Raw genomic sequence first — 27742 nt, 5'->3', positions numbered from 1 at the left:
TTAAAATTTAATGTCATTTCTGAACAAAAACCACACACACTGTCTGAAAATTCCTTTGACTAAGAAGTTTTCTATTATTTCCAAATTGTCCCATAAAACTGTGGTTGAAAATGAACGTCAATTTGACCCACTTTTTTTGTTTTTTAAAGGTTATTAACCGATTAATCGAAACAATTAAATCGGCCAACTAATCGATTATGAAAATAATCGTTCGTTGCAGCCCTACTTTGAATGACAGCAGCAGGAGCCAATGATAGCCTCTGCTGTGTCTTAGCCAATCAAGAGGGAGAGTCCCGGAGCTGAGGCTCTCATGCAACATCGCTGTATCGAGACGGGGCTCAAGTGTTAGGGGTGCTGAGGGGGGGTTGCTGCACACTGAAGGTTTTTTTTTTTAATCTTAATGCATTAAGATAAAAACGTTCTGCCTTTAGAATCACTTTAATCTGGGCAATGGCCATGTCTCTACAGGGGGCCCACCAGCCTTTTTTTTTTTTATTATTATCTGGACCACCCAACGTTGACTAAAATCGTGTATACAAGGAGGACTCATGTACGCAAGGACTGCCCTCCCAAATCTTTCAGCAACTTTAGAGCCCTTTCAAATTGAAAGCGCCCAGGCCTCGTCGGTAAAGCAGCGCTATTTTTAGCGCTGCTTTACCGTCGCTATTCAGTCGCTAGCAGGGAGGTTTTAACCCCCGCCAGCAGCCAAAAAAGGGTTAAATACGCACACTCCGCTGAATCCCTTGATTTCAATGGGCAGGAACAGTGTGTGTTCACCGCTCCTACACCGCTGAAAATAAGCTGTTGGCAGGACTTTTTGCGATGTTCTGCCACTGGGATCACAGCTGAGGTTTTCTCAGGTGCTTTACAGGTGCCTCCAGTGTGAAAGGGGTCTGCGATTCAAACCTTACTCTATCTCAGTGTTTCTCAAATCCAGTCCTCAGGCCCCCCCAACAGGTCATGTTTTCAAGATTTCCCTCTGATGAAACGGCTGTGGTAATTGCTAAGGCAGTGAAACTGATCAAATCACCTGTGAAAAATAATGGAAAACCTGAAAACATGACCTGTTGAGGGGGGAATGAGGACTGGATTTGAGAAACATTGCTCTATCTTCAAGAATTTGAATCCAAACATTAAGAAATGTACATCGAAGCATTCAAATAATACCAGCAACAGGAATGCCACACACCAAGATCCACAATAATCTACATAACAATTGTAATTTGTTCAGTTTTTACAGCGTGCAATTTAATGGCAGAACAGCAAAAACATCCCCTGCTATAGTATTAAACAAAGCCTGTCCTCCTACTTGTCAGAATGAATACAAATGCATTTGTTACATGCATTCCCGTTCTTTTGCCACATTTTATTTCTGCATTTGTTTTTATGTGTTGTAGCACAATATACGTTCCAATGTGCATACTGTGATAATTATTTTCACTGGACAAATGTTTTTCCATATCCATACACATAAGTATAGTTCTCATAAGTTTACATACCCTGGTAGAATTTATGATTTCTTGGCCATTTTTCAGAGAACATGAATGATAACACAAAAACATTTCTTTCACTCATGGTTAGGCCTCCCTAACACCAACGATCTGTTCAGGTCCACCTATCAGTTTTGTTTTTTTAGGCGGACCTGAACGGATGCTCCATAGACCTCTATGGAGCGTCGGATGTCAGCGGTGACATGTCCGCTGACATTCTACCCGCTCCGAAAAAGCGTGACGGAGGAAAAACCTACTTTTCCATCCGCCTGCGGATCAGATGGCGACAGTCCGTCGTCATCCGATCTACCATAGGGGAGAGCGGCGCTCTGACAGGTCTGTCCCTGTGCAGAGAGACGGACCTGTCATCTTCCTGCTCAGCGGGGATCGACGGAGCAATCCCCGCTGAGCAAGCCGATGTTTAGGAGATATTTGCCGAAAGACAGGCACCGCTTTCTACGGAGCATGCGCCGTAGACAGCGTTGCGAAAGCGCACTGAGCACGCCGCAGTTAATGGCGATATGCCGCGAGTGGCGGCTTCCGTGCGCATGCGTGGGAGTGACATCACCGCGGCTCCGACAAATGACAGCGCCGAAGCAGCGAGACCCACCAAGAAGATGGAGGCTCCGGACTACAGGGGACAGTGACTTCGCTGGCTCCTGTGTCAGGTAAGTGACATATAATGGACTACTATGTGATGCATAATAGTTCATTATGCTTTACCTTTGCAGGGAATCAAAGAGGAAGTAAACCCATCAGGGTTTACTTCCTCTTTAAAGGGGGCAACACACGGTATTAAGAACTGGGGTATGTAAACTTTTGATCAGGGTCATTTGGGTAGTTTCTGTTGCGATTATGATTTAAAAAAAAAAAAAAAAAAAAAAAAAGAGCAAACACAGTTGATTAATAATAAATGGCTTAAGCCAAACACTAACTATGAGTGAAAGAAAAGTTTGTGTTATTCATATGCTCTGAAAAATAGCCAATAAATCATAAATCCTGCCAGGGTATGTAAACCTATGATTGAGCACAACTGTATTAGAGATTAGAGATTAGATAGATCTCTATCTATTTTATTATTCCACATTCTAATTGAATGGCTTTAAATACTGGAATGGGTTAATTATCAGGTGGAATTATCAGGTTGTTTGTATATACAGTAATTGCTTATGGGTAGTGCCTTTATCATTTTTTTTTTTTTTTTAGAAAGCGTTGTGCCTAGCATGAAAAATTTGAGAATAGGACATGTTCCTGCTGGCTGTTCTCATAAAGGAAGATTATTTTGTATCTTGGTGTGTGACATTTCTTTTATTGTTACAACCGATTGCTTCAGTGGAGATGAGCCAAGCTGAGCCAAGCCAGCACGTCATAGATGGATCAAAATTTGGCCATTCCAGCAGTTACTGGTTGAATTTCCATCCACCTATGAGCAGGCTGGTTGTATTGAAGTGGATCCATCAACCACAACAGTACAACCAGCCTGTCAGGTTTTTTAATCACCCACTGCCAGTGGCTATAGCTGTTGGCAGTGATCACTGTATTCTGATAGCAGGAGGTTTTCCAGCTGTCAGAACACAACAGCGCAGCAGGAGGGGACCCCCCCCCCACCCCCCCACCAACACTGACTGTGTTGATGGGGGGAATCAAGTGGTTCTCTTTCCTTCAACCCACGGTTAAAAGGAATGAAAATTGCATAATGTATGGCCTGCTTTCATGGAGATTGTGGAGCCTGACCTTGTCTGGAGCAGTATGTGAAATGCCAAATTTACAACTTCTGTTCTGCAAATGTACTATAATAGTAAAGTTATGATGTAATTAACGCACTGTACAATATGCTGCGAGTATAATTACCTGCATATTAACCTCTTGAAGAAGGAAAGAATGGACGCCAAGCAAGTGCAAATTTTAAATAGCCGAAACTGCGTGACCGCCATCCTGAGCAGCTTATACCTAGAATGACACAGAGATTTTATTTACTATTTTGTGTCCTCTTTTTACCCTCTGGATATTCAGAATGTCCCATTTACAGGATATAACAGAAAGACCCAACAGTCTTATAGATGATGTGCAATCAGATGATCATCGGCTTCTCCAGTCACTCTGCGACTGTTCTCCCAACTACACACTAAAATTGCTAACTCATCTTATTGAAGCCTGCAACAGGGAGTAGTCCATGGCAGAGAACAAGAGCAGGTGAAATAATACTCAGCCCATTGGCTCCCAAATTAATGGAAAGCCTACAGACAACGACCATCTGATTGGATGGGGGATGGGTCTGTGTTGGGGTGCACAGTTGTGACGATTAGGAAAGTGGGAGAAGGGGGCATTTGGCATGAATATCCTTTCACACATTTATCCGTAAAAACTCAATGTAATCTTTCAAAGTCGACATCCATTTCAAGTTCTACATAAAAGCTTGTAAATGGGTCAGTCTATATTAAAGTGATATTTTAGATAGGGGAGGGCCAAATCATCTCCTGGTTTCTGTCCTGGATACTCCAACAGTGACAACTCCATCTCAGAATCCCCAACTCTGCTCCTGTCCACCTGGGAGTTTCTGCCCTTCATTGTGTACTCCAGATCTTTCAGCTGCATTCTCTAGAACAGTGATCTCCAAACTACGGCCCTGTGCTTACCTTTATCTAGCCCTTGGGGCACCTACCCCCCACCATGCAGCACCGTCCCTGGCACCGACACCAACCACGTGGCCCCGTCCCTGGCACTGACACCAACCGCGTGGCACCATTCATGGCAACCCCAACCGTGGGCACTATTCCTGGCACCAACACCAACCATGGTCACTAACCCTCGCAACGACAACAACCATGGTCACTATCCCTTGCACCGACACTAATGATGTGGCATCATTCCTCCCACTGACACCAATGATGGGGCCCTAGTACCATTCCTACTAAACACTGGTGCTAAGTAATTTGTTTTTTACTCTTAGGGCCGGTTCACACTGGGACGTCTTGTCAGGCGACTTAGCCGTCTGACAAGTCACGTCCCGTTCTGTACAATGGAACCGCTCTAATTGGAGCGACATAAGTCACTCCGACTTAGAAAAAGGTTCCTGTACTACTTTGGGGGTGACTTGAGGCGTCTTGCATTGACTTCTATAGAGAGGTCGTTTTGCAAGTCGTCACAGCTGTCGTGTCCAGGTCGCCTGAGGCAGTCACGCTGCAAGTCGTGCTGCCTCAGTGTGAACCAACACTTACTGACCACCAAGGCCAGACATTATTTATGCCCACTGACACATTTACAACTCCCAGTAGTCACTGTCTGCGCCCCCCCCCCCCCAAAAAAAATCTTAAGGGCTGTAAACTGGCCTCTTGTTTAGAAAGTTTGGAGACCTCTGCCCTAGTGTGTGCCCCTCATAACAGCCACAGATGTGCAGATGAAGGAAATTAGAGCATAAATCTCACAAATGGAATTTCTGATAGATTTAAAGAAAATTACAGGTGGTTTAACCCCACAGCACCCACAACAGTTGGAATTCTGAGTGGACGGACTAACAATCGTTTCCTAATGTGCGATGGCTTGTTTTTTAGGTTCAGTGGTCCTGTACAATAGCGGTATTCACCAGCATCAGACCCTTCAAATACAAACGAACAAACCATTGTCCAAAAAGCAATTAAAGGGAACTGCCCTTAGGCCTAAAGAGATGTGAAATGGGAAAATGTGATCACTGCTCTTCTGTGTAATAGTGCTGTGTATTCTCTCAAGCATGCACTCTGATCAGATGATAAGTACCTCCGCTATGCAGCTCCCGTACGCTTCATTCAAAGCTCCTTGCTGATCATAGACAGCAATTTGTGGCTTTTCACTGGAAAAAGAAGAATACAAATTAGATAACAGAAGAATGAAGTGAAAAGACCATTAAACCTGTATTTCAGTGAAGGAGTCTCAGAATAACCGTGGTACAAAGCAATAGGCTGGTTACATACAAAGCAGCTTTCTCGGGCCCCATTCACACTTGAGATGAGCGTCTTTGGTCATTTTTCCTTCGGCATTTGTACAGGGGTTTTTGTGCACATATCAGGTTTGAGTTTTTTTGGTTTTGTTTTTTTTAATTTGTAGCCAATGGAAAGCTAGCTACTAGGCAAGAAAAAGCACACATTTGCCCCACATTTTCAGATGCTCATATTGAAATGAGGCCAAAAGCATGACTCTTCCCCAAAAAAAGCTTATGTTTTTTTTTTTTTAAGCGACAAGTTTTAAGTGACACTATGCTCAGGTGTGAATGGGCACCTTTAAATAAAAAGGAAATCCAAGTGTTGAACATTCTGATGAAGCTTCAAATATTCAATCAAATTGTTCAGGTGTGAACAGGACCCTCCAGCAGTCTAAGAAGTTCAAGCAACACTTGCAGCATCTGCTCAGCATGACTACGTCCAGGAGGATACCCGCTAAAGACAATTTTCAAGAATGCCAGAAGGAGCGATCTTTGAATGTTTCCGTACCATTAAAAAATGTAAAAAGGATAAAAAGGATAAGTTCACCTTTGAGAATATAATCTACCAGTTTTTAGGGTGCAACATGTTCCCAATGCTGCTGCCCAATCTCCCCCCGACCCCCCCCCCACACACACGCGGCAATCAGCGTGGCCGTACAGGGCTCCGCCCACACAGCCACATCATTCATACACGCAGCTCTGTATGAATGAACTACAAGTCCCAGCATCCTTTGCAGATGTAGGCTTGTAGTCCTCAATGAACTATCACGGCGTGGTGGAGTGCCGTGTTAGTGCATCAATTCCTCCTGCCAGTATATTTGGCTGCCCATACAGGATGCACAGATACAAAGATACACTGATAGGTCTGCAGATCGGCCTGCTTTACAGGCTCAAAAAATAATTTAACCCTTATTTTTTTTTTTTTTTTGCGGTAAAAGAAAAAAAAAAAAGGGGGAATTTTTTAAAGTGAACTTATCCTTTAACTAGTTGCCGCCCACCCACCTTCAAATAACGATGGGGTGGTGCGGCTCTCATTTTGGGACAACATCATGACGATTCCCAGATTGGCCGCTCTCATGCGTGGCCACATCGTTTCGCTAGGACATGGTGTGACCCCCCCCCCCCCGATCTTTGTCAAGAGCTGCATCCGTCGCTATTTAACCTTGTGATCGGCTGTGTCCAACACATGTAAACATGAAGATGCTGGTAATCGGCGCTCCTCGCCTCACACAGAATGTGTGACGAGGAGAGCCAATCAGTGGAATTTCCACACATGTAATCAGGGCACTGATCATCAGTGCCCCAATTACAATTCAGTGCCATCAGTTTCACCAGTGCCCACCAGTGGCAGCAATCAGTGCCCATTAGCGATGCCAGTCAGTCAGTGCTAGCTATCAGTGCCCATTAGCGATCCCAGTCAGTGCTGGCTATCAGTGCCCATCACTGCTGGCGATCAATGCCCACTGTCACCAATCAGTGCCACCGACTAATGCCCATCAGTACCACCTATCCGTGCCCACCATTGCCGCCTCCTCAACGCACATCAGTGAAGGACAAAAATTACTGACAGTATTTTTTATTTATTTATTTTATTAAAAAACACACACAGCAGTGTTTAATAACCACTTGACCACTGGGCACTTAAACCCCCTTCCTAACCAGACCAGTTTTCAGCTTTCGGTGCTCTCTCACTTTGAATGACAATTTCGCGGTGGTGTGACACTGTGCCCAAACACATTTTTTTATCATTTTCTTCACACAAATAGAGCTTTCTTTTGGTGGTATTTAACCACATGCCGACCAGGCCAAAGCCGAAAGATGGCTACATCACAGTCAGAGTCAGAGCGGCGCAGGCTGATGATGTCACAGCCTCTGCCAATCCGAACAGGCTTTGTATAATCAACAGATTAGTATAATACATTGCCTACCATGATTGGCTTAGCGGTGCACATTGTATGCACACTATATTCTGCAGTGTTCCTGGCCCTACTGTACTAACACAGCATCATATGTGTACCTGGCGCTCTACATATTAAAGCATCCTGTACTGCACACCCAGCTCCAGATCTCCCCAAAAATACAGGTATGATTTATGGTGCTTTGGGAGGAGAGGATTCATTGTTGCTGCCTGCCAATTGTGGGATCTCTGGGACTTGTAGTTCACAAGTTTTTTCTGATGTTAAGTCTGATGTGTTTTTTTTTTTTTACGTTTCTGTTTTTTTTTTAAATGGTGTTGCCTCCGAAGGGGGGTAGTCTTATATGGTGAGTATAGCCCAAAACCTAACTTTTCACTGGCAAATTAGGGGGTCATCTTATACGCCGGCAAATACGGTAATTCTGATCTTCTGCCTGCCTATTGCATTTCTTGAGATCCTAAAATGTGAGGACCGTACAAACACCAAAAACTACCCCATTTTGGAAAGAGGTCTGGTGGGTCTTTTGAAGATTTCATTTTTTGGCGACAAGTAAAAAAACTTTTATTTTTTTTTGGTTTACACAAAGTTGTAATTTTAGTTTGATTTTTCACCAACAGCATGGGCATATGTAGAATTATGGCCCAAAACGCATGCACTCCTCCAGAGTATGGGGAAACCACATTTTTTTTGGCACAAAATCCAACGAGAATCTTAAGGCTTTCAATAGATATACCTATGCAACCATTATCACATTTTTGGTGGCCCAGTGTCAGGACTGTAGAAACACCCACAAAAAAAACAAAAAACAAAGTCACATTTTGGTAAGCAGACACTCCAATACTTGGGAGATGCAGTAATCCTGACTCTTAGCAGGGACCTCTTCATACTGTGGTGCTTACTGGCGACCGGGACACTGGTGTTGGCTGGCAGAGTTATTAGACCACTTTCCTAGTGCTGGCTGGCGATCAGCTCATTGGGCGTGGATAATACTAGGAGAACACGGATACTGGTGCTGGGTGGAATGACTGACACTGCCTGGCACTGGTGTTAAAACACTTCACTGATGGACCAAGACACTGTTACTGGCTGACACTGGTATTGGCTGACACTGGTATTGGCTGACACTGGTATTGGCTGACACTGGTATTGGCTGACACTGGTATTGGCTGACACTGGTATTGGCTGACACTGGTATTGGCTGACACTGGTATTGGCTGACACTGGTATTGGCTGACACTGGTATTGGCTGACACTGGTATTGGCTGACACTGGTATTGGCTGACACTGGTATTGGCTGACACTGGTATTGGCTGACACTGGTATTGGCTGACACTGGTATTGGCTGACACTGGTATTGGCTGACACTGGTATTGGCTGACACTGGTATTGGCTGACACTGGTATTGGCTGACACTGGTATTGGCTGACACTGGTATTGGCTGACACTGGTATTGGCTGACACTGGTATTGGCTGACACTGGTATTGGCTGACACTGGTATTGGCTGACACTGGTATTGGCTGACACTGGTATTGGCTGACACTGGTATTGGCTGACACTGGTATTGGCTGACACTGGTATTGGCTGACACTGGTATTGGCTGACACTGGTATTGGCTGACACTGGTATTGGCTGACACTGGTATTGGCTTTTCTAGCACTAAAAAAGGTTCCAATAATGGGCGACAATAAATTCATATTAAAAGAAAAGGTTGAATATAAAACAAATTTATTAATAATATATATATATATATTTTTTTTTTTTTTTTTGGGAAAGTAGGTTAAATGTTTTCCAATGCCAAACTATACACCAGTGCAGTCAGTTGCCAGGCGTCGCAGTTCCAGAAAAAAATAAAACAAAAAAATAAAAAAGTAGAACATGCTGCATTTTTCCTGCACTGGAATGTGGTGAAACGCATAAAAAAAAAAATGCACCAGTACACACAAAAAACAAATAAATAATATGCCCTAGACCCCAGTACAGCGAAAAATAAACAGGAAAAAAAGAAAAAAAAAAGCATGTGGAATGCACCCGGAAACGCATCAAAAAACACTCATGCAGAAATGCATCTGGAATGCGTTTTTGTGGCGTGAACCAGCTCTGACACTACATATAAAACCGTTAATTTAAAGAGGAATTCCACTGAAAAAAAAAATATTTTTTTTTAAATAGTCAGCAGCTACAAATACTGCAGCTGCTGACTTAATAAATCGGACACTTACCTGTCCCAGGGTCCAGCGATGCGGGGGGAACGAAGCCCCACTCCTTCTCCCCCTTCGCTCGGCAGCGCCAGCATTCTAACTGTGGGCACCCACTGAGCATGCGTGAGCAGCGACGCGATTGGCTGCGCCGTCATCTGGGACCTGTCACGTGTCCCAGATGACTGGTAGGAGGGAGGGGGCAGAGCTGAACCCTTCCTGCACCGAGGGGAAGCAATGTCACCAGCCCAGGCACTGAAGGAAGCAGACTACGAGGGACCCTAGTCGCAGGTGTAAACAGACGATTACCTATTTACATCCATTTGCCCATAGGAATGCATTGCTTTCCAGTATTCAGCCATTACTGGATGAAGCGCCTGTGTGAAACACACAAGATCAAGCCCTGGGCTAGGTGTTCTTTATTCATTTTAATGGGCAGATATATTTTATTTTAGATTTAAGGCTTCTGCTAAGGAAAATATTTTTATTTTTTTTAGGCTGCATTCACATTTAGCGTTTTGGACTTCTGCCCACAAGCTCAAATCGCACTGCAATTGCAAAACGCAGGTCCGGGTGCCATTCATTTTCAATGGCACCTAAACAGTGTGGTTTTGTCATGATTAATAGCAGCAAACTGCAATGCACAAAACTTGTCACCCAAAAGAAGCTCCTGCTGCTTTTTGGGCAGCAAGCTTTGCGTGTGTTGCAGCAAAACCGCACAGCCATTGAAAATGAATGACACCTAAACATGTGTTTTTGCAACTGCAGTGCAATTTGAGATTGCGGCCGGAATTGCAGCGATTCTGCCGAAGATTCCAAAATGCCAAATGTGAATGGAGCCTTAGGGCTCCTTCACACGGACGTGCCCGAGTACGGAGCACGCTCTGCTCAGTGGGGATCGCTCTGTCAATCTCCGCTGAGCAGTAAGACGACAGGTCTGTCTCTACACACTGTGCAGGGACGGACCTGTCAGTGTGTCGCTCTCCCCTAGGGTCATGTTCGGATGACGACGGACCGCAGAGTCCATCGTCACCCGATCCTCAGATTGATGGAAAAGTAGGTTTTTCATCCGTCATACTTTTTTGGAACAGAGCGGGTCAGATGTCAGCGGACATGTCACCACTATATTGCATAAGACATAAACGTGCCATTAATACATTTATAAAACAGTTTTGTATGTTGTATATTATACATTGGCAGCATGAGTTAGGTGAACGCACCTGGTCATTTTACACTAGGCCGAAAACCGATGCCGAAAGTGACGGTTTTTAAAAAATATTTTTATACAGGAGATGGTCAGAGACTGGGGACCCGGTACAGGAGATGGTCAGAGACTGGGGACATAGTACAGGCAAGTATGTGAGCCCAGGGGGACATAGGGTTGTTGTTTAGTGCCAGGAGACACGAGTCAGCGCAAAATCAAGTTAGTGCCACAAGATATGGCAAAGTGGGTTAGAGCAGGTAGACACAGGCCAGTGCAGAGAGATGTGGGAATGTAGGTCAGTGCTGGGAAATGAGGGTCAGGGTCGAGAGACAGGGGTCAGAGAAGGGGGACACAAGTCAGAGCTGGAAGACATGGGTCAAGAGAAGAGTCGGTGCTGGGAGATTTGGGAATGAGGGTCGGTGCTGAGAAATTAGGGTCAGGGTCGGAAGACAAGGGTCACAGAAGGGGAACATGAGGGTCCAGAGGCACGGGGGGGGTCAGAACGGGGCATCAAAGGTCAGCATTAGGAGACGAGGGCTTGAGTCACAGGTCAGTGCCGACAGATGTGGGGGTCACAGGTCAGAAACTAGGCACAGCTCACACCCCCCAGGCCGCCTCTCACCATCCTCTTCCCGAACACATCCAGCCTCCTCTGTTGCATCACATTGAAAGCGTCGACAGGAGCCCAGCCTGTATTGCCCGGATGCCCCCCAGACCTGCCGGGACACGCTGTAGAGGAGGAGCTGCAGGTACAGCATCCTGCCCGATGACACCCAGCTCTGGGTGGCCCACTAGTGGGGATAGGAGGAGCTGCAGCCATGTGACCGGGGTGAGAGCTGATGTCGTGGTACCATGTGACCTCCGGAGAGAGGACAGGAATGACGAATGTGTGGTGGCGAGGGAGGGAGGGACAACGTCCAGAGAGCTGACAGTGTGACATTGGAGGGGAGGGGAGGAGATTACTGTGGCACACTGTGCCAGAAGGACACCCCCGTAATGGGCGGGGCCCCACCCCATTTATTGGCAAATTGCCGAAAAGGCCATTTTCGGGTTAGATATGTTGGTGCATCCCTAAGTAATATATATATATATATATATATATATATATATATATATATATATATATATATATATATATATATATATATATATATATATATATATATATTAGCATTAGCTTACAATTTTATTTTGATAAATACGGCTAACAAAAATAAGCAGGCAAAGAACAGTAGAATGAGAGGGTCAAAATGATATATAATGTAAATAAACTGACAGATCTTTATTATAATATATCCTGTTATACAACACACCATATTATATGACAAAAGCTTCCCCATAGCCGATTTATCAACGATATGGCGCATACATAGAGCTCCACATTAACCACTTTCAGACCGGACCAATTTGCCGGTCAAAGACCAGACCACTTTTTGCGATTCGGCACTGCGTCGCTTTAACTGACAATTGCGCGGTCGTGCGACGTGGCTCCCAAACAAAATTGACGTCCTTTTTTTCCCACAAATAGAGCTTTCTTTTGGTGGTATTTGATCACCCCTGCGGTTTTTATTTTTTGCGCTATAAACAAAAATAGAGCGACAATTTTGAAAAAAACGCATTATTTTTTACTTTTTGTTATAATAAATATCCCCCAAAAATATATAAAAAAACATTTTTTTCCCTCAGTTTAGGCCGATACGTATTCTTCTACATATTTTTGGTAAAAAAAAAAAAAAAACGCAATAAGCGATTATTGATTTGTTTGCGCAAAAGTTATAGCGTTTACAAAATAGGGATAGTTTTATAGCATTTTTATTAATAATTTTTTTTTTTACTAGTAATGACGGCGATCTGCGATTTTTATTGTGACTGCGACATTGTGGGGGACACATCGGACATTTTTGGGACCATTGTCATTTATACAGTAATCACTGCTATATAAATGCAGTGATTCCTGTGTAAATTACACTGGCAGTGAAGGGGTTAACCAGTGGGTGGCAGTGTAGGGGTTAAGTGTTCCTAAGGGTCTGTTACTAACTGTGGGGGGGTTGGGCTTTCATTTAGTGTACACTGATCTCTGCTCCAATCACATGGAGCAGAGATCAGCGTCACTAGTTGCTAGGCAGAATGGAAAAATGTTGTTTACATAGCATTTCCTCCATTCGGCTGCTCCGTGAGACGATCGCTGGGATGCCCGCGGCGATCGAGTCCGCGGGTCCCGCGACCGGACTCACGGGGGTCCCGACCAGCGCGGGAGCGCGCCGCCGGCGGCGCGCTCCCGATGGCAGGGCGGCATCGAATATTGGACGTACCTGTACGCCAATATGCCTGCCCGTGCCATTCTGTCGACGTACATCGTCGTGCGCTGGTCGGGAAGTGGTTAAGTACTGGCAAACACTGGTGTCATGCTCCAATGTTCCCTCCCGACCTAAAGGATGCCCGCAAAGAAAATCCGAATCCTTCGAGAAAAAAAAAAAAAGGGGGGGATATTATTATTTTTTAATATGATCATCGGGTACGTGAATTTTTTTCCCCTTAGGATTTGGATTTTCTTTGAGGGCATCCTTTAGGTCGGAAGGGAACATTAGAGCATGACACCAGCGTTTGAGAGTACTTTGGATGTGGTGCACTATGTATGCGCCATATCACTGATAAATGGGCTATGCGGAAGCTTTTGTCATATAATACGGTGTATTGTATAATGGGATATATTATACAGGGCTGCGGAAATTAATGATTAATTGTTCATTTTTTTTTTTTAACCAATCAAAATTCTTTTGATCGGTACTCACCTCTCTGCCGGCTTCCGGGTCTTCAGGGAGTTCCGGTGACATCGGTGTCACCGCACAGCCTGGACAGTGATGGCAAATATGGATGTGGTTAACTGGGATCATTCAGTGAGCTAAGTGTAAGCAAATTTAATAACCTCCGTTCTTAACATTGTTGTCCTTAGAGGCTGATAAGCTGTGATATTTTTGCCGTGTGGATCAGCACTGGTGGAATAAACTTGTGGATCTGGCCGTTTATCGTCTCTCTGGACTTCTATTTCATCTCTCTAATTGCCTTCAGATTTATTATTATCTGTTCTGTTGTTAAGTCATGGATTGTGGAAACTAACTAGTGTCGGGTGATTGTATATAGTGTATACCACATTTACCACTGACTAATGCAGAGTTGCAATGCAAGGAGATCAGCTAAAAGTAGTTGGATCTGTATGTGTGTTATAATTAAATCGAAATTAGTCGATTTTTTTTTTTTTTTTTTTATAAATCAAACGATTAACTGAACAGGAAAATTTGAAACAGTAACAGACCTAATATTATATTAAAGATGTGTCTAGTTTATTTACATTATATATCATTTTGACCCTCTCATTCCGTTTTTTGCCTGCTTCTTTTTGTTAGCCGTATTTATCAAAATAAAATTAAAACGTAAGCCAACGATAAACAATATATATAGGTAAAAAAATGATATACAACAAGGAAATCTTTGTTACCATGTTCACTTTTTGATGCTTTACCGGTTGATTAATATTAAGGAGATGTTATAGTCACCTATTTTGGTGTTACCGTGACATCATTATTATATAATTTTTAGTGTATTATAACCCACTTCTATTATTATCTTTGTAATTCAATTTAATTCTTAGATTGTTTAACACCACCATCTCGGCAACAATCACAATCCAATTTTCCCACTGGCTATACTGTGTGGATCTGGCTTCCATCAGTATTTAGCCCCAGTAAGTGTATACAAAGATGGGTGAATAACTGCACCAAACCGTCCACTGTTAAATGACCAGGTGAGCTCACCTAACTCATGCTGCCAGTGTATGATATACAACGTACAAAACGGTTTTATAAATTAATTTATAATGGAATGTTATAGTGTATTCATGACATGTTTATGTCTTATACAATATAGATGAAATCAGATGTATACAGTACCCTGATGAAGCAATTTGCGAAACATGTTGGCTACTTCTGCACATCTACGTATCTGATTGCATACAAATATCAACTTACAGTCTCAGTCATGTATTTTTGGCTGTTTCTTGTTTTTATCTTTGATACTATTGAATAAATGTATACCTTTTTTTAATGAACTGTTGTCTTGGGTGCTCACCTCTAAAACAGACATACCATCTCCATAAATACCGTATATACTCGAGTATAGGCCGACCCGAGTATAAGCCGAGGCCCCCAATTTACCCCCAAAAAACTGGAAAACTTATTGACTCGTGTATAAGCCGAGGGTGAGACATGGCTGTCCATCCCTGTGTGTCCGTCCATCCCTGTGTGTGTGTCCGTCCATCCATCCCTGTGTGTGTGTCCATCCATCCATCCATCCCTGTGTGTGTATCCATCCATCCATCCATCCCTGTGTGTGTGTCCATCCATCCATCCATCCCTGTGTGTGTGTCCATCCATCCATCCATCCCTGTGTGTGTGTGTGTGTGTATCCATCCATCCATCCATCCCTGTGTGTGTGTGTGTGTGTGTGTGTGTATCCATCCATCCATCCATCCATCCCTGTGTGTGTGTGTGTGTGTGTGTGTGTGTGTGTGTGTGTGTATCCATCCATCCATCCATCCCTGTGTGTGTGTGTGTGTATCCATCCATCCATCCATCCATCCCTGTGTGTGTGTGTGTGTATCCATCCATCCATCCATCCCTGTGTGTGTGTGTGTGTATCCATCCATCCATCCCTGTGTGTGTGTGTATGTGTGTATCCATCTGTGTGTGTGTGTGTGTGTGTGTGTGTGTGTGTGTGTGTGTGTGTGTGTGTGTGTGTGTGTGTGTGTGTGTGTGTGTGTGTGTGTGTGTGTGTGTGTGTCCGTGCAGCCTTGTGTGTGTGTCCAGCCTACCTGTGTCCCAAGCCTCCGTCCCGAGCCGCCGTCGTCCCGAGCCTCCTCCGTCCCGTGCCGTGCCTCCCCCGTGCCGTGCCTCCTCCGTCCCGTGTCTCCTCCGTCCCGTGCCGTGCCTCCTCCGTCCCGTGCCGATGGATCGCCGCTCTTCTCGGCGGCCATTCTACAATTCAAAATTCCGCCTCCGCCTGTGATAGGCGGAACACTCAATTTCCCAGCAGCCTGTGTTCCGCCTATCACAGACATCCTCTCATACTCGTCCGTAGTATGAGAATGAGCGGATGTCCGTGATAGGCGGAACACTGACTGCTGGGAAATTCAGTGTTCCGCCTATCACAGGCGGAGGCGGAGAAGGAGGCGCGGCTTTTGAAAATTAATGTCCGCCGTCTGTCTGCTCGATACGCTGATCGAGCAGTCAGACAGCGGCGACTCGAGTATAAGCCGAGGGGGCACTTTCAGCCTCAAAAAAGAGGCTGAAAATCTCGGCTTATACTCGAGTATATACGGTATCCCAGTATCTTTGAAAGAGCTCTCTCTCTCTTTTTTTTTTTTTCCTTTTTTTTTTAATAATCATTTGGGATTGTGAGAACTGTTTCCGGAAATTGTCCAATCATCATATTCATATATTCTAACATTTAACCCCTTGATCGCCCCTGATGTTAACCACTTCCCTGCCAGTGTCATTAGTACACTCATTTCCCATGATGCTCCCGTTCTTCTATCATTTGATTCTTAATCTGGGTTTTGTTTTATTTTAGAGAGTGTTATATACTATAAAAACTCCTTATGGAATACCCCTGAAGAAAGGACTCTACATGTCCTGAAACGTGTTGGGCACAATACCAGTAGAATATTTCCATATGATTAAATTTTGCTATTGTTTTTTTTTGTTATATGGTGATGTATGCACCAACTTTTTAACATTACTAATAACATTTTTATACTATAATAATTGAATGGTTTATCAGTTGCCTTTAAAGTCCCCTGTGTCTATTGGGGGTACCTCTCTTCCATGGTTCTTAGTACAACAACGGTGCATATTTTTAGCACTGGTCCCCAAAAAAAAAAAATTTTGATTTTTTTTTTTTACCAAAAATATGTAGCAGAATACATATCGGCCTAAACTGATGAATACATTTATTTTTTTACATTTATTTTTTGGAAAGTTTTATAGCAGAAAGTAAAAAAATATATATATATATACACACATACATATATATATATATATATATATATATATATATATATATATATATATATATATATATATATATATATATATATATATTCTGTCTTTTTTTTGTTTATGGTGCGCAAAAAAAAAAAAAAGGGAGGAAGAGGTGATCAAAACCCACCAAAAGAAAGCTCTATTTGTGGGGATAAAAAAAAAGGACATCAATTTTGTTTGGGTACAACGTGGCACGACCGCACAATTGTCAGTTAAATTGACACAGTGCTGGCTCACAAGCAGAGCCGGATTAAGAACATCATGTGCTTGTGCTGAGGATTTTGGTGGACCTTTTCCTGCGCACCCTTCTGCTTTCCAGGAGCTGGCATTTGATTTGCCACGTTTCTGTAAGTGCCGTGCATTGGCATGCACTCTGAGCTGAAAGAGTGCAGCTGCACAAAGGCCTAACACTTTGGAAGCCCAAGACTTCTGTAAGAGCCCTGCATTGGCGTGCCCCAGTCTTCTGTTAGGACTGCTCATGTAGTGCCCATTATCAATGCCACCACCCTGCCCAGGCGGTGCATGTGGAATTCAGGGCCTGTCAGGGGAAATCTCTTCCCGTTGGCCCATTGTTTTCCATGAGAAGTCTGTCATTTTTGGGTGACTGGGCCTATATTAAGATAGTGGCCTGGACCTGCCCACAAGAAATGGCCTGGTCGGGAAAGGGGCAAATCCTTCTGGGGTTGATGTGGTTAAAGAAAGATTAAAAACTGCCTTAAAAGGGCTGTAAAGGTTCGCTTTTTTCACCTTAATGCATCCTATGCATTAAGGTGAAAAATCATCCGACAATAACACCCCCCCCATTTTACTTACCTGACCCTCTTCACCTGCTGTGCTTGCCCCCGATGTCCTCTTCGTCGCTCAGCCTGGCTATTGATTGGCTACAGTGGATGGACTGAAAACAGTGGATGGATTGGCTCGCGCTGCTGTAAATCACATCCAATGACGCAGTGCTAGGGCTGCAACTAATTATAATCGATTAGTTGGCAGATTATTATTTCGATTGATTAATAACCTTAAAAAAAAAAAAAAAAGTGGGTCAAATTGACTCAACCACAGTAACGGGAAAATTTGGAAAACTTCTTAGTCAAAGGAATTTTCAGACAGTGTATGTGGTTTTCGTTCAGATATTATATTCATTTTAAAAACAAGTGAAAATTTCAAACAAAATTCTTTCATTCAGTGAATGTACAAAGATTTTTTGTCTGAATATTCTCATCTGAAAATTGATCGGTGTGACCAGCATAAGGCTCGCTACACACCTATGCAGTTTGCTTTTGATCTGTTTCTGCAGTGCCTTTTGCTGTGCGTTGCGATTTCTGCAATTTGCATTTTTGAATTTTTTTTGGCAGATTAAAAAACGCAAATTGCTGCAAAAACGCATTACATTCTTTTCTGCAGCTTCTCCATTGAAGTATATTGAACCAATAAAGCACTATTTTGCGTTAAAAGTCCCTGACCCTTTCAGATGTGAGCGTGTCCCATAGGAAACCATGTAAATGAACTGTAGTGCATTCCTGCAAAAAGTACCAAAAAACACAGAGATGTGAACCAGGTCTAAGACGTTGAGTAACATAATGGGGTTAAAAACAAACTAAAATTAGCCCTTTATAGTAGAAAAAGCAGATAATCACTACTGTAAGGGGTTAATTTTTTTTTTACTGTAGAACAGTGAAAGTAATATTTACAGTAGCGATTATTTGCACTTTTTGTACTATAAAGGGCTAATTTTAGTTTTTTTAACCCCACTATGTTACTGGCCGATTAATTATGAAAATAGTAATCGATTAGTTGTTTCAGCCCTACGCAGTGCACAGGGGGGGGCGGGGCCAAGTGATACGGTGAGCGGCTATAACCACTAGCCGTGTCACGGAAGCGCGCCTGCAGGAACTAACCACCATGGGAGAGAGCTTGCATGAAGGTGGTTAGTCCTTGCGGGGGAGGAGCTGAGACAGTCGCCAAAGGCCCCCGAAAGACCAGGTTTGGGGCCACTCTGTGCAAAATGAGCTACAAAGTGGAGGTAAGTATAACGCTTGTTATTGAATAAAAAAAAAAAAAAAAAAAAACACCTTTAAGTGCCGGTTCACACTAGTGCGATGCGAGAACCCTGCAAATCCAGTGCTGGGTTCCCGCATTGCACCTGAATAGCACAGTGGTCCACACTGAGATCTGCAAACAACCGTGGGTGTCAATGTAAAAGTTAACGACACACCCAGGATTGGGCAGCAGATCGCATCGCAAACTGTGAAATGTGGAGAAGGAGAAGGAGAAGGAGAAGAAGAAGAAGAGTCCTGCACCATTTTGGTGCGAAGCTGATGTGACGCGATTTCAGCCATACAGTTTATACGGCTGAAATTGCATGTGATCTGAACAGCAATGCTAATCAAATGCGATGTCTGGCATTGCATTAGTGTGAACTGGACCTAAGGGGGATGATGATGATGGATGATGATGATTGCAGTGTCAGTATTGCTATTGCTGATAACCCACCATGCAGTGATCAGCATTAATAAATGGTAAATATTAGTGCAGCATGCATTGCTCAGTACTGATATAAAGTTGATAACCCAGCAAATCTCAATAATAATCACCCAGCACATTACAGAGCAGCAAAACTAATAATGATAATAATTCCAGCATACAATGCAGAGATGATATTATTATTAAACCCAGTGTACAATGCAGACTAATGATGATGACCCAGCATGCAATGCTCTGTATTGCTATAAATACAATCAGTAACCCTGCAGATATAAAAATACCAATAAGCCAGCACACCATGCAGGGCAGTGATAATAATAATAACAATAGCCCAGCATGCAGAGCACTGCTAGTCATAGTAAAGCCCAGCATGCAGCGTGCCCAGTCCTGATGATGCAGCAATAAGGAACCGATAATAACAATGCAATGTATGAGATACTGACCGGCGGCTCAGCAAGCTGTCCCCGGGGTGGAGGAGGAGGAGGCCGGAGGAGCTCCCATCAGATATCAGCACACGAAGTTCCCCGTCCAGGAAGAGGCTCACAATGTCCCTCCGGCCAGCAGCACAGGCGCTGACGTTGCCATCTGACACAATCACGCTGCCAACGTCGTGACGTCGCCAGCCTGTCACTCCGTAACCGGTGTAGTGTCATATTTTGCTGCCTATCACAGAATGCTACAGAAGTGACGTTGCCGCCAGAAATTGCGTACTGCGCATGCGCAAAGAATTCCAAACACTCGCGCCGTGCGTTCCAACATAGTTTCGGCAATACCGTTCAGCGAAACATAATGTTGCGGAAGTGACGTTACAAACAACACAAACACTGGGCCGTGCGTTACAACACTAATACTTCCCTTGTTACCTAGTATCATTTTTTACCAACCATGCTGAGCTACGTGCGGTGTTAGGTTCTGCATTGCTGGGACTTGTAGTGCCTATCCTGAGCTATATGCTTCAATGTTCAGTGTCCTCATCCCTATCTGCGGGCTTCAATGTTCGGTGTCCTCATCCCTATCCCCGAGCTTCAATGTTCAGTGTCCTCATCCTTATCCCTGTGCTTCAATGTTCAGTGTCCTCATCCCTATCCCCCTGCTTCAATGTTCAGTGTCCTCATCCCTATCCCCCTGCTTCAATGTTCAGTGTCCTCATCCCTATCCCCCTGCTTCAATGTTCAGTGTCCTCATCCCTATCCCCCTGCTTCAATGTTCAGTGTCCTCATCCCTATCCCCCTGCTTCAATGTTCAGTGTCCTCATCCTTATCCACATGCTTCAATGTTCAGTTTCCTCATCCCTATCCCCGGGCTTCAATGTTCAGTGTCCTCATCCCTATACACCATCCCCCATATATATTCACATCCCTCCCCCAATATACACCCTCGACATATACATAACCCACCAATATATATATATACATCCACACCATGGTTACCTACTCTCTCTCTGCCGCTCTCCGCTCATTAAAAAGTTCAACGTCACTTCCGTAACATTATGTGATGGTTTCGCTGAACTGTATTGCCGAAAATATGTTGGAACGCACGGCGCGAGTGTTTGGAACGCACGGCGCATGCGCAGTACACAATTTCTGGCGGCAACGTCACTTCCGTAGCATTCTGTGATAGGCAGCAAAATATGACACTTTTTTTGCTGCCTATCACAGAATGCTACCCTTTCTTGGCTGCTAGCGCGGGGGTAAAAGCGCCCTGCTAGTGGCCGAATAGCACCCATAAGTTGGCGGTAAAGCGCAGCTAAAAATAGCAGCGTTTTACCACCGGCGCACCCACCGCGTCATGTTGAAACACAAAGCATTACATGATTTAATATCCACACTTTTTATTTTCTGCAATGTGCAGATTCAGTCTCTAAACCGTAAAAAAAAAAAAAAATGATTACCATGGCAACACATTGTGATGTCATCAGGCTCTGGCAGTTGGAAGGGATTTAGTCTCTAACCTGAAAAAAAAATGGTTACCACGGCAACACACTGTGATGTCATCAGGCTCTGGCAGTTGGAGGGTATTTGAACTGCTCAGAGGCAGAGAGCTCCTCAGTAATCATTGGTCACTGGACGGAGCAGCATCACTTCTTACAGAGGGATCAGCTACTACTACTGACTGCGATTTACTTTTACCAATTTGGTAGATTACTGCGAATTTCTGCATTTTATATTTGTGGGCTTTGCTCACCGGATTGAAATTTAACTTTTCTTTATTCTATGGACCTAAAAAACAAGTAAGTCCCTCTATACTTTGTATATTATTATTATTATTATTATTATACAGGACATTGTAAGACATCTTGTAGGGTCATCCATTTCTTCATATGTTTATTCCATGGACAGTTTCTAAGTGAGTCTCAGGGGATTTCATCACATTCATTCTCTACAGAACTTTCTGTTACATATCAGGCTGTTCTCATCCCTCCAACTGACAAATGTCTCAACAGAAATTTGAATTTTCCCTCCAGTATGACCAACCCTTTTCCTAAGCATGCCATAGCTGAGCAGCTGTGTGTATATATTAGAGCTGCACCATTCTGGATAAAATGACAATCACAATTTTTTTTTGCTTAGAATAAAGATAACAAATTGGGCTAACTTTACTGTTTATTTTTTATTTTTTTCATTGAAGTATATTTCTTCCTAAAAAAAAGAAAAACCCCACAGTGTGACATAAAATATTGCAACACTCTCCATTTTATGCTCTAGGGGTCTGCACTAAATATATATATATAAAAAAAAAATATATATATATATATTATTTTTTTATTTTTTTATATTTTATATATATATATATATATATATATATATATATATATATAAAATATAAAAAAAAAAAAAATATATATATATATAATGTTTGAGTTCTAAGTAATTTTCTAGCTAAAAAATACAGAATTGAACGTATAAGCAACAAGTGTATAAAAGTTCATTCCTTTTGATCGATTCTAAATGCACCAAGAGATACATTCATTGTTTCTCTTAATCGCTGTTGATAAACATTTGCCAGCTGAGTTTTTTCTTTCGACAGCTCTGAGCGGAGAATGGCTCTGCACTTGTTTAACAGGAATCGGGGAAATGCTGTATTAAGATCGTGAAGGGGGTTGAATGACGGATTTTTTAATGATTAATTGTGCAGCTCTAGTGTATGTATAATATATTATATATATACACAAGCAAACATTTATTATATTGCAGCTTACCGATTCGTAGCTATGGTAATCACACGCTTGCTATGTAGAAATTGTTTCATTTTTTGGGGTATGAAGCACCGATAATAACAATGTTCTTTTCTCTCCGTTTTGCAGGATGGTGGTTAAATTTCTTCTTATATTCCTGATACTCTCAGGAATGTTTCTAAACATGGAAACCCCGGATGACAGGCTTTCAGACCTACGGATGACATTGAGGGCTGAAATGATGGAAAGAAAGAAAATAGAAATTGAGGAAATGTTTGAGAGACTGAGGAGAGAGGAGATACTGACGAAAATGGCAGTTCAGTCCCTACAGAAGCAGCCAGCGCAACTTTACGAATGGGTTATTTATGTAGCGATTATAGTGGCCTGCATTCCACACCTCGTGGCCACAGTCCGAATGCTGTTGAAAAGCATATCTGGACGAGTGTTTATCTTCTGTGTAAAGATATTTTTCATCATGTACATAATACCATTCGTAGTCGATCAGTTGGATCCAGTGGCAGAGCCTATATATGATCGTTACCCACTGGAGGCTGATGTGCGACCAGTACTCACCCTGACTACAGATTGGATGTTCCAATACTATGTCACATACTTCATTCAGGGACTACACATGCTGGTTGAGCACCCCTTTTTGAAAATGCCCATACTATTCGTGCCTCTATTTATGTTCTCATATTTGATGGCATATGGCCTGAAAACACTTGTTGTAACCTATGTGAAACATGGTGTGTACCATACGGTGGGGGCTCCACAACTTCTCCTGGCATTGGCATTGTGGCTCGGCCTGCACTACATTGTGTGCATTATGTTACAAAAGCTTCCACGGGGTAACCGCAGCAACATGTTGACCATTGTCGTGCTTTTGTTGGAGTTTTCAGCATTTTACTGGATGAATGCATTGGATTAGATTGTAGAATGAGATGAGTGGCATACAGGGCTGGAGCTAGACTATTTTGCGTCCTAGGCAAGACCAGCTACTTGCGCACCCAGAAAAAGCCAGGTGGACAGGAGAGGGGGTGCAGTCAGGTGGGGGGGTGGAGCCAGGTGGACAGGAGAGGACAGAGGAACGCCGTGGCAAGAGGACAGAGGGACGCCGTAGAAAGGGGCAGAGGGACGCTGTGGAAAGGGGACAGAGGGACACCGTGGGAAGGGGATGCCCTGGGATAGGGAACAGAGGGACACCGTGGGATGGGGACAGGGGGACAATGGGGGATGGGAACAGAGGGACACAGTGGAAAGAGGGCAGAGGGACGCTGTGGAAGGGGGCAAAGAGATGCCATGGGAAGAGGGCAGAGGGACACTGTGAGAAGAGGGCAGAGGGACACTGTGAGAAGAGGGCAGAGGGACACTGTGAGAAGAGGGCAGAGGGATGCCATGGGAAGAGAGCAGAGGGACGCCATTCAGCTGCAGCTCCAGCGTTTGCCCCCTCGATACATAAAGCTGTTACTCCAGCGCCGTAGGTGCTGATTTCACCACCACAGTTAAAAAAAGAGCACATATGTCGAAGCATGGGGGCAGGGGTGGGGGAGCGATTTGCTCCTAACATTATGGGTGGATTGCCCCCATGCTTTGGCATATACATATTTTAGGCACAGATTGCATTAAAAAGGTTTTATTTTTTACTGTTTTTTTTTTGTATTTGCTTTGCAAGTATGGTATGTCTTAGCCCTTGTACACAACCAAATCTGTCAGATTTTGTCCGAAACTGTTGCATACACACGGTCGGACAAAGTTGTCGGAAAATCCAACGTGATTACGTTATTTCGTTACGACGGGACTACGTTCAGGCTAGTAGCCAATAGCTTTGGTGTAGGCATTTGATCTGAGCATGCGTGGCACTTTGTCCGATCGGAATTCTCTACACATGATCGGAGTATGTCCGATCGGAGCATTTTGTCAGAAAATTTTACCAAGTTGGAAAAGTTGGTCCGTCGGATATTCCGATGGAAACAGTCCGATGTAGACCACACACAGCCGGAATATCCGACAAAACTGTCCGATCGGGCACACATTCCGTCAGAATCTCCGACCGTGTGTACAAGGGCTAACTGTTATACTGTAATGTTACTTTGTTTTATTGTCAACCATCATTTGCTTAGCAGGTACGCCATTCAGCTGCAGCACAGATTTACTGTATTTATCTTGACAGCAACAGCGTTTGCTCCCACGATACATAAAGCTGTGACTCCAGTGCTGTAGGAGGTGATTTCACCACCACAGTTAAAAAAAAGGAGCATATCTGCCAAAGCATGGGGGCAGCAGGGGTGGAGAAGCGATTTGCTCTTAACATTAGGGGTGGATGCCCCCATGCTTTGGCATATATATCATATATTTTTTTTGTAGGCACAGACTGCATTAGAAAATCTTTGATTTTTTATTATTTTTTATATTTGCTTTGCAGGTATGGTATGTCTTACTGTTATACTGTAATGTTACTTTTTTATTGTTAACCATCATTTGCTTAGCAAGTATGCCATTCAGTTGCAGCGCAGATTTATTTATCTTGACAGCAACGTTTGCTCCCATGATACGTAAATCAGCGACTCCATCGCTGTAGGAGGTGATTTCACCACCAAAGTTAAAAACAAAATGGTGCATGTATGCCCATCATTAGAAGTGGGTGGATGAAGGGAGGTATTCTAATGGTGGGCATACCCACCGATCAATCTCTTTTTCCGTTCAGCCCATAGGCTGCATGAAAAAAGTAAATAAATAAAAGGATTACAATATATGGCCAACAAGGACCAGCAACGTACTGGTATGTTTAAACAGTTTAAAAATAAAATAAAAAAGCTAAATAAATAATAATAAAAAAAAAAAAAAAAAAAAGAAGCACCCCTGTCCCACGCTGCTCGCGCGCAAAAGCGAAAGCAAACGTCAGTCTGGCGTCATATGTAAAACAGCAATTGCACCATGCATATGAGGTATCATCGCGAAGGTCAGATCGAGGCCAGTAATTTTAGCAGTAGACCTCTGTAAATTTAAAGCAGTAACCTGTGAAGGCTTTTAAAAATGTATCTAGTTTGTCGCCGCTGCACATTTGTGCGCAGTTTTAAAGCATGTCGTGTTTGGTATGCATGTACTCGGCCTAAGATCATCTTTTTTTATTTCATCAAACATTTTGGCAATATAGTGTTTTTTGGTGGCATTAATCAATTAAGCCCCGGACCATTTTGCAGCTAAAGGACCAGGCCTCTTTTTGCGATTCGACAGAGCGACAATTTTGAAAAAAATGCAATATTTTTTACTTCTTGTTATAATAAATATCTCCCAAAAATATCTAAAAAAAAATGTTTTTTTCTTAGTTTCGGCCGATACGTATTCTTCTACATATTTTTGGTAAAAAAAAAAAAAAATCGCAATTTACCAATATACATCCCTTCTAAATACACTGACCAAGTAGCAGCAATGTTTGCTGCATTTATCTGGGCTCACAAATGTCATGAATAGACAACAACTTTCACTCCCTAAAATTTACGGTGGACTGGGAGTACCTGATATACGGAAATATCAACAGGCGATTAACTTAACTAGGTTAATTGACTGGAATCGTCATCAAATAACTAAACTATGGCCAAGATTGGAACAATCTCAAAGTAAAAATTTACTTATTAGGGCACCTTGGGGTAATTTATCAAAGTTAATGGACATAAAGAATCATCCGATAATTGGATTGACGGTGCGAATATGTTCATTGCTATTAACCAAATACCCACTTATATCAATACACTCCTCTCTGTTTAGGAAATCCTGCATTCTTACCAGGAACCCAGGACCTAGTATTTAACTCATTGAGAAAAAATGGTTGCTTTCAGGTATCGCACTTTCTGACCAATAATAAATGACCGACGATATTAGAACTAATGGACACAACAGGTCTTTTTGACTGGACCATTGGAGACGCCTCCTTCGCTGGTCCCAGCTACCTGGAGCCGCGCTCAAAATGAACGGACTTTTCTCCGTGTGTGTGGGCAAGTCCGTTAATTTCAAAAGTACAGCGGATAGTCCGGCGGTATGACGGATATTTCACCGGACTAAGTCAGCCGGATAGACTGATACGTGTGTACACGGCATAACTTAAAGTACCATGTGTGGGCAGGTAGCTCATACGGAAAGTCCGGCGGACAGTCCGTCGGTTTGTCCGCCAGACTAAGTCAGCCGGATAGACTGATACGTGTGTACGCGGCATTACTTACTTTTTTCACTCATTACCCTCACCAGACAGTTTCAATCAGAACCTTACCAGGTACGAGACATACTGCACAGAGGAGGGTCCCCTTTCCCATGCCTTGTCAGCTACATATCAGTTTCTGATTAAACCAGCCGAGGATTATCAGCTCCCATGCCTCCGAGCATGGGAGACAGACATAGGATACAAGTTTACAGTACGTCAACGGCAAAATATTCTTAATTTTACACAGGGATCTTCTATATGCTGGAAGACACAGGAGACAAATTATAAAGTGCTCACTAGATGGTATAAACCTCCAGTAAAACTGCAAAAAATATATCCCTCTTTCTCTGACCTCCCTCTGAGGGGCCTCTTGGAAGAAAACCGGAGATATAATAGATTCCTTTTGGATTCAGTAACAACTAAAAGGGACCGTGTTCGCTACCACCATCTCCTTTTTTTTTTCTTTTGTTGTTTTGTATTTAGTTTATTAAAGCGGTTCTTCACCCTAAAGGGGAAGTTCCACTAATCTGATCCCTCCCCCCCTCCGGTGCCACAATCGGCACCTTTCAGGGGGGAGGGGGGTTCAGTTCCCTGGATAATCCAGGTATCTGCACCCACTTCCGGGGCAGACTGCCGCAGACGCCCCCCCCGTCCCCCCTCCCCGTTGTGTTCTGGGAAACACACAGTTCCCAGGACACAACGGGGGACCAGAAGAGATGCGCAGCGTGACTCGCGCATGCGCAGTAGGGAACCGGGCAGTGAAGCTGCGATGCTTCACTTCCCGATTCCCTGACAGGATGGCGGCGGGGGCAGCAGCGAGACGAGCGATCGCTCGTCATCTGCCGCCGACATCGCTGGACCCTAGGACAGGTAAGTGTGATTTTATTAAAAGTCAGCAGCTGCAATATTAGTAGCTGCTGGCTTTTAATATTTTTTTTTAGGTACAGAACCACTTTAAGTATGAGAAAATTTGAGACACAGGAATATTGTCGGCAACGGGTTTCAATACGATGGAATAGGCACTGAGGTATAGAG

The 27742-nt window shown here is 43.4% G+C and overlaps 1 protein-coding gene across 1 annotated transcript in view; it reads right to left on the bottom strand.

The window, feature by feature from the left end:
• The window catches only part of EBAG9 (estrogen receptor binding site associated antigen 9), a 42787-nt gene extending 22839 nt beyond the window's left edge, over positions 1-19948 (bottom strand). Inside the window, exons 1-3 of the mRNA XM_077493226.1 lie at positions 19781-19948; positions 5244-5316; positions 3342-3440 (exon numbers count right to left, since the gene is read on the bottom strand). Coding sequence (XP_077349352.1) covers positions 3342-3424 — 83 coding nt within the window. The 5' untranslated portion in view covers positions 3425-3440; positions 5244-5316; positions 19781-19948. The remainder of the gene's footprint in view (positions 1-3341; positions 3441-5243; positions 5317-19780) is intronic.
• Positions 19949-27742: the final 7794 nt, after the last annotated feature.

Source organism: Lithobates pipiens, unplaced genomic scaffold (genome assembly GCF_037356315.1).
Source record: "Lithobates pipiens isolate NorthernLeopardFrog02 unplaced genomic scaffold, aLitPip1_a1.2 Scaffold_19, whole genome shotgun sequence".
Lineage (NCBI taxonomy): Eukaryota > Metazoa > Chordata > Amphibia > Anura > Ranidae > Lithobates > Lithobates pipiens.
This window is presented reverse-complemented; position numbering and strand designations above follow the sequence as displayed.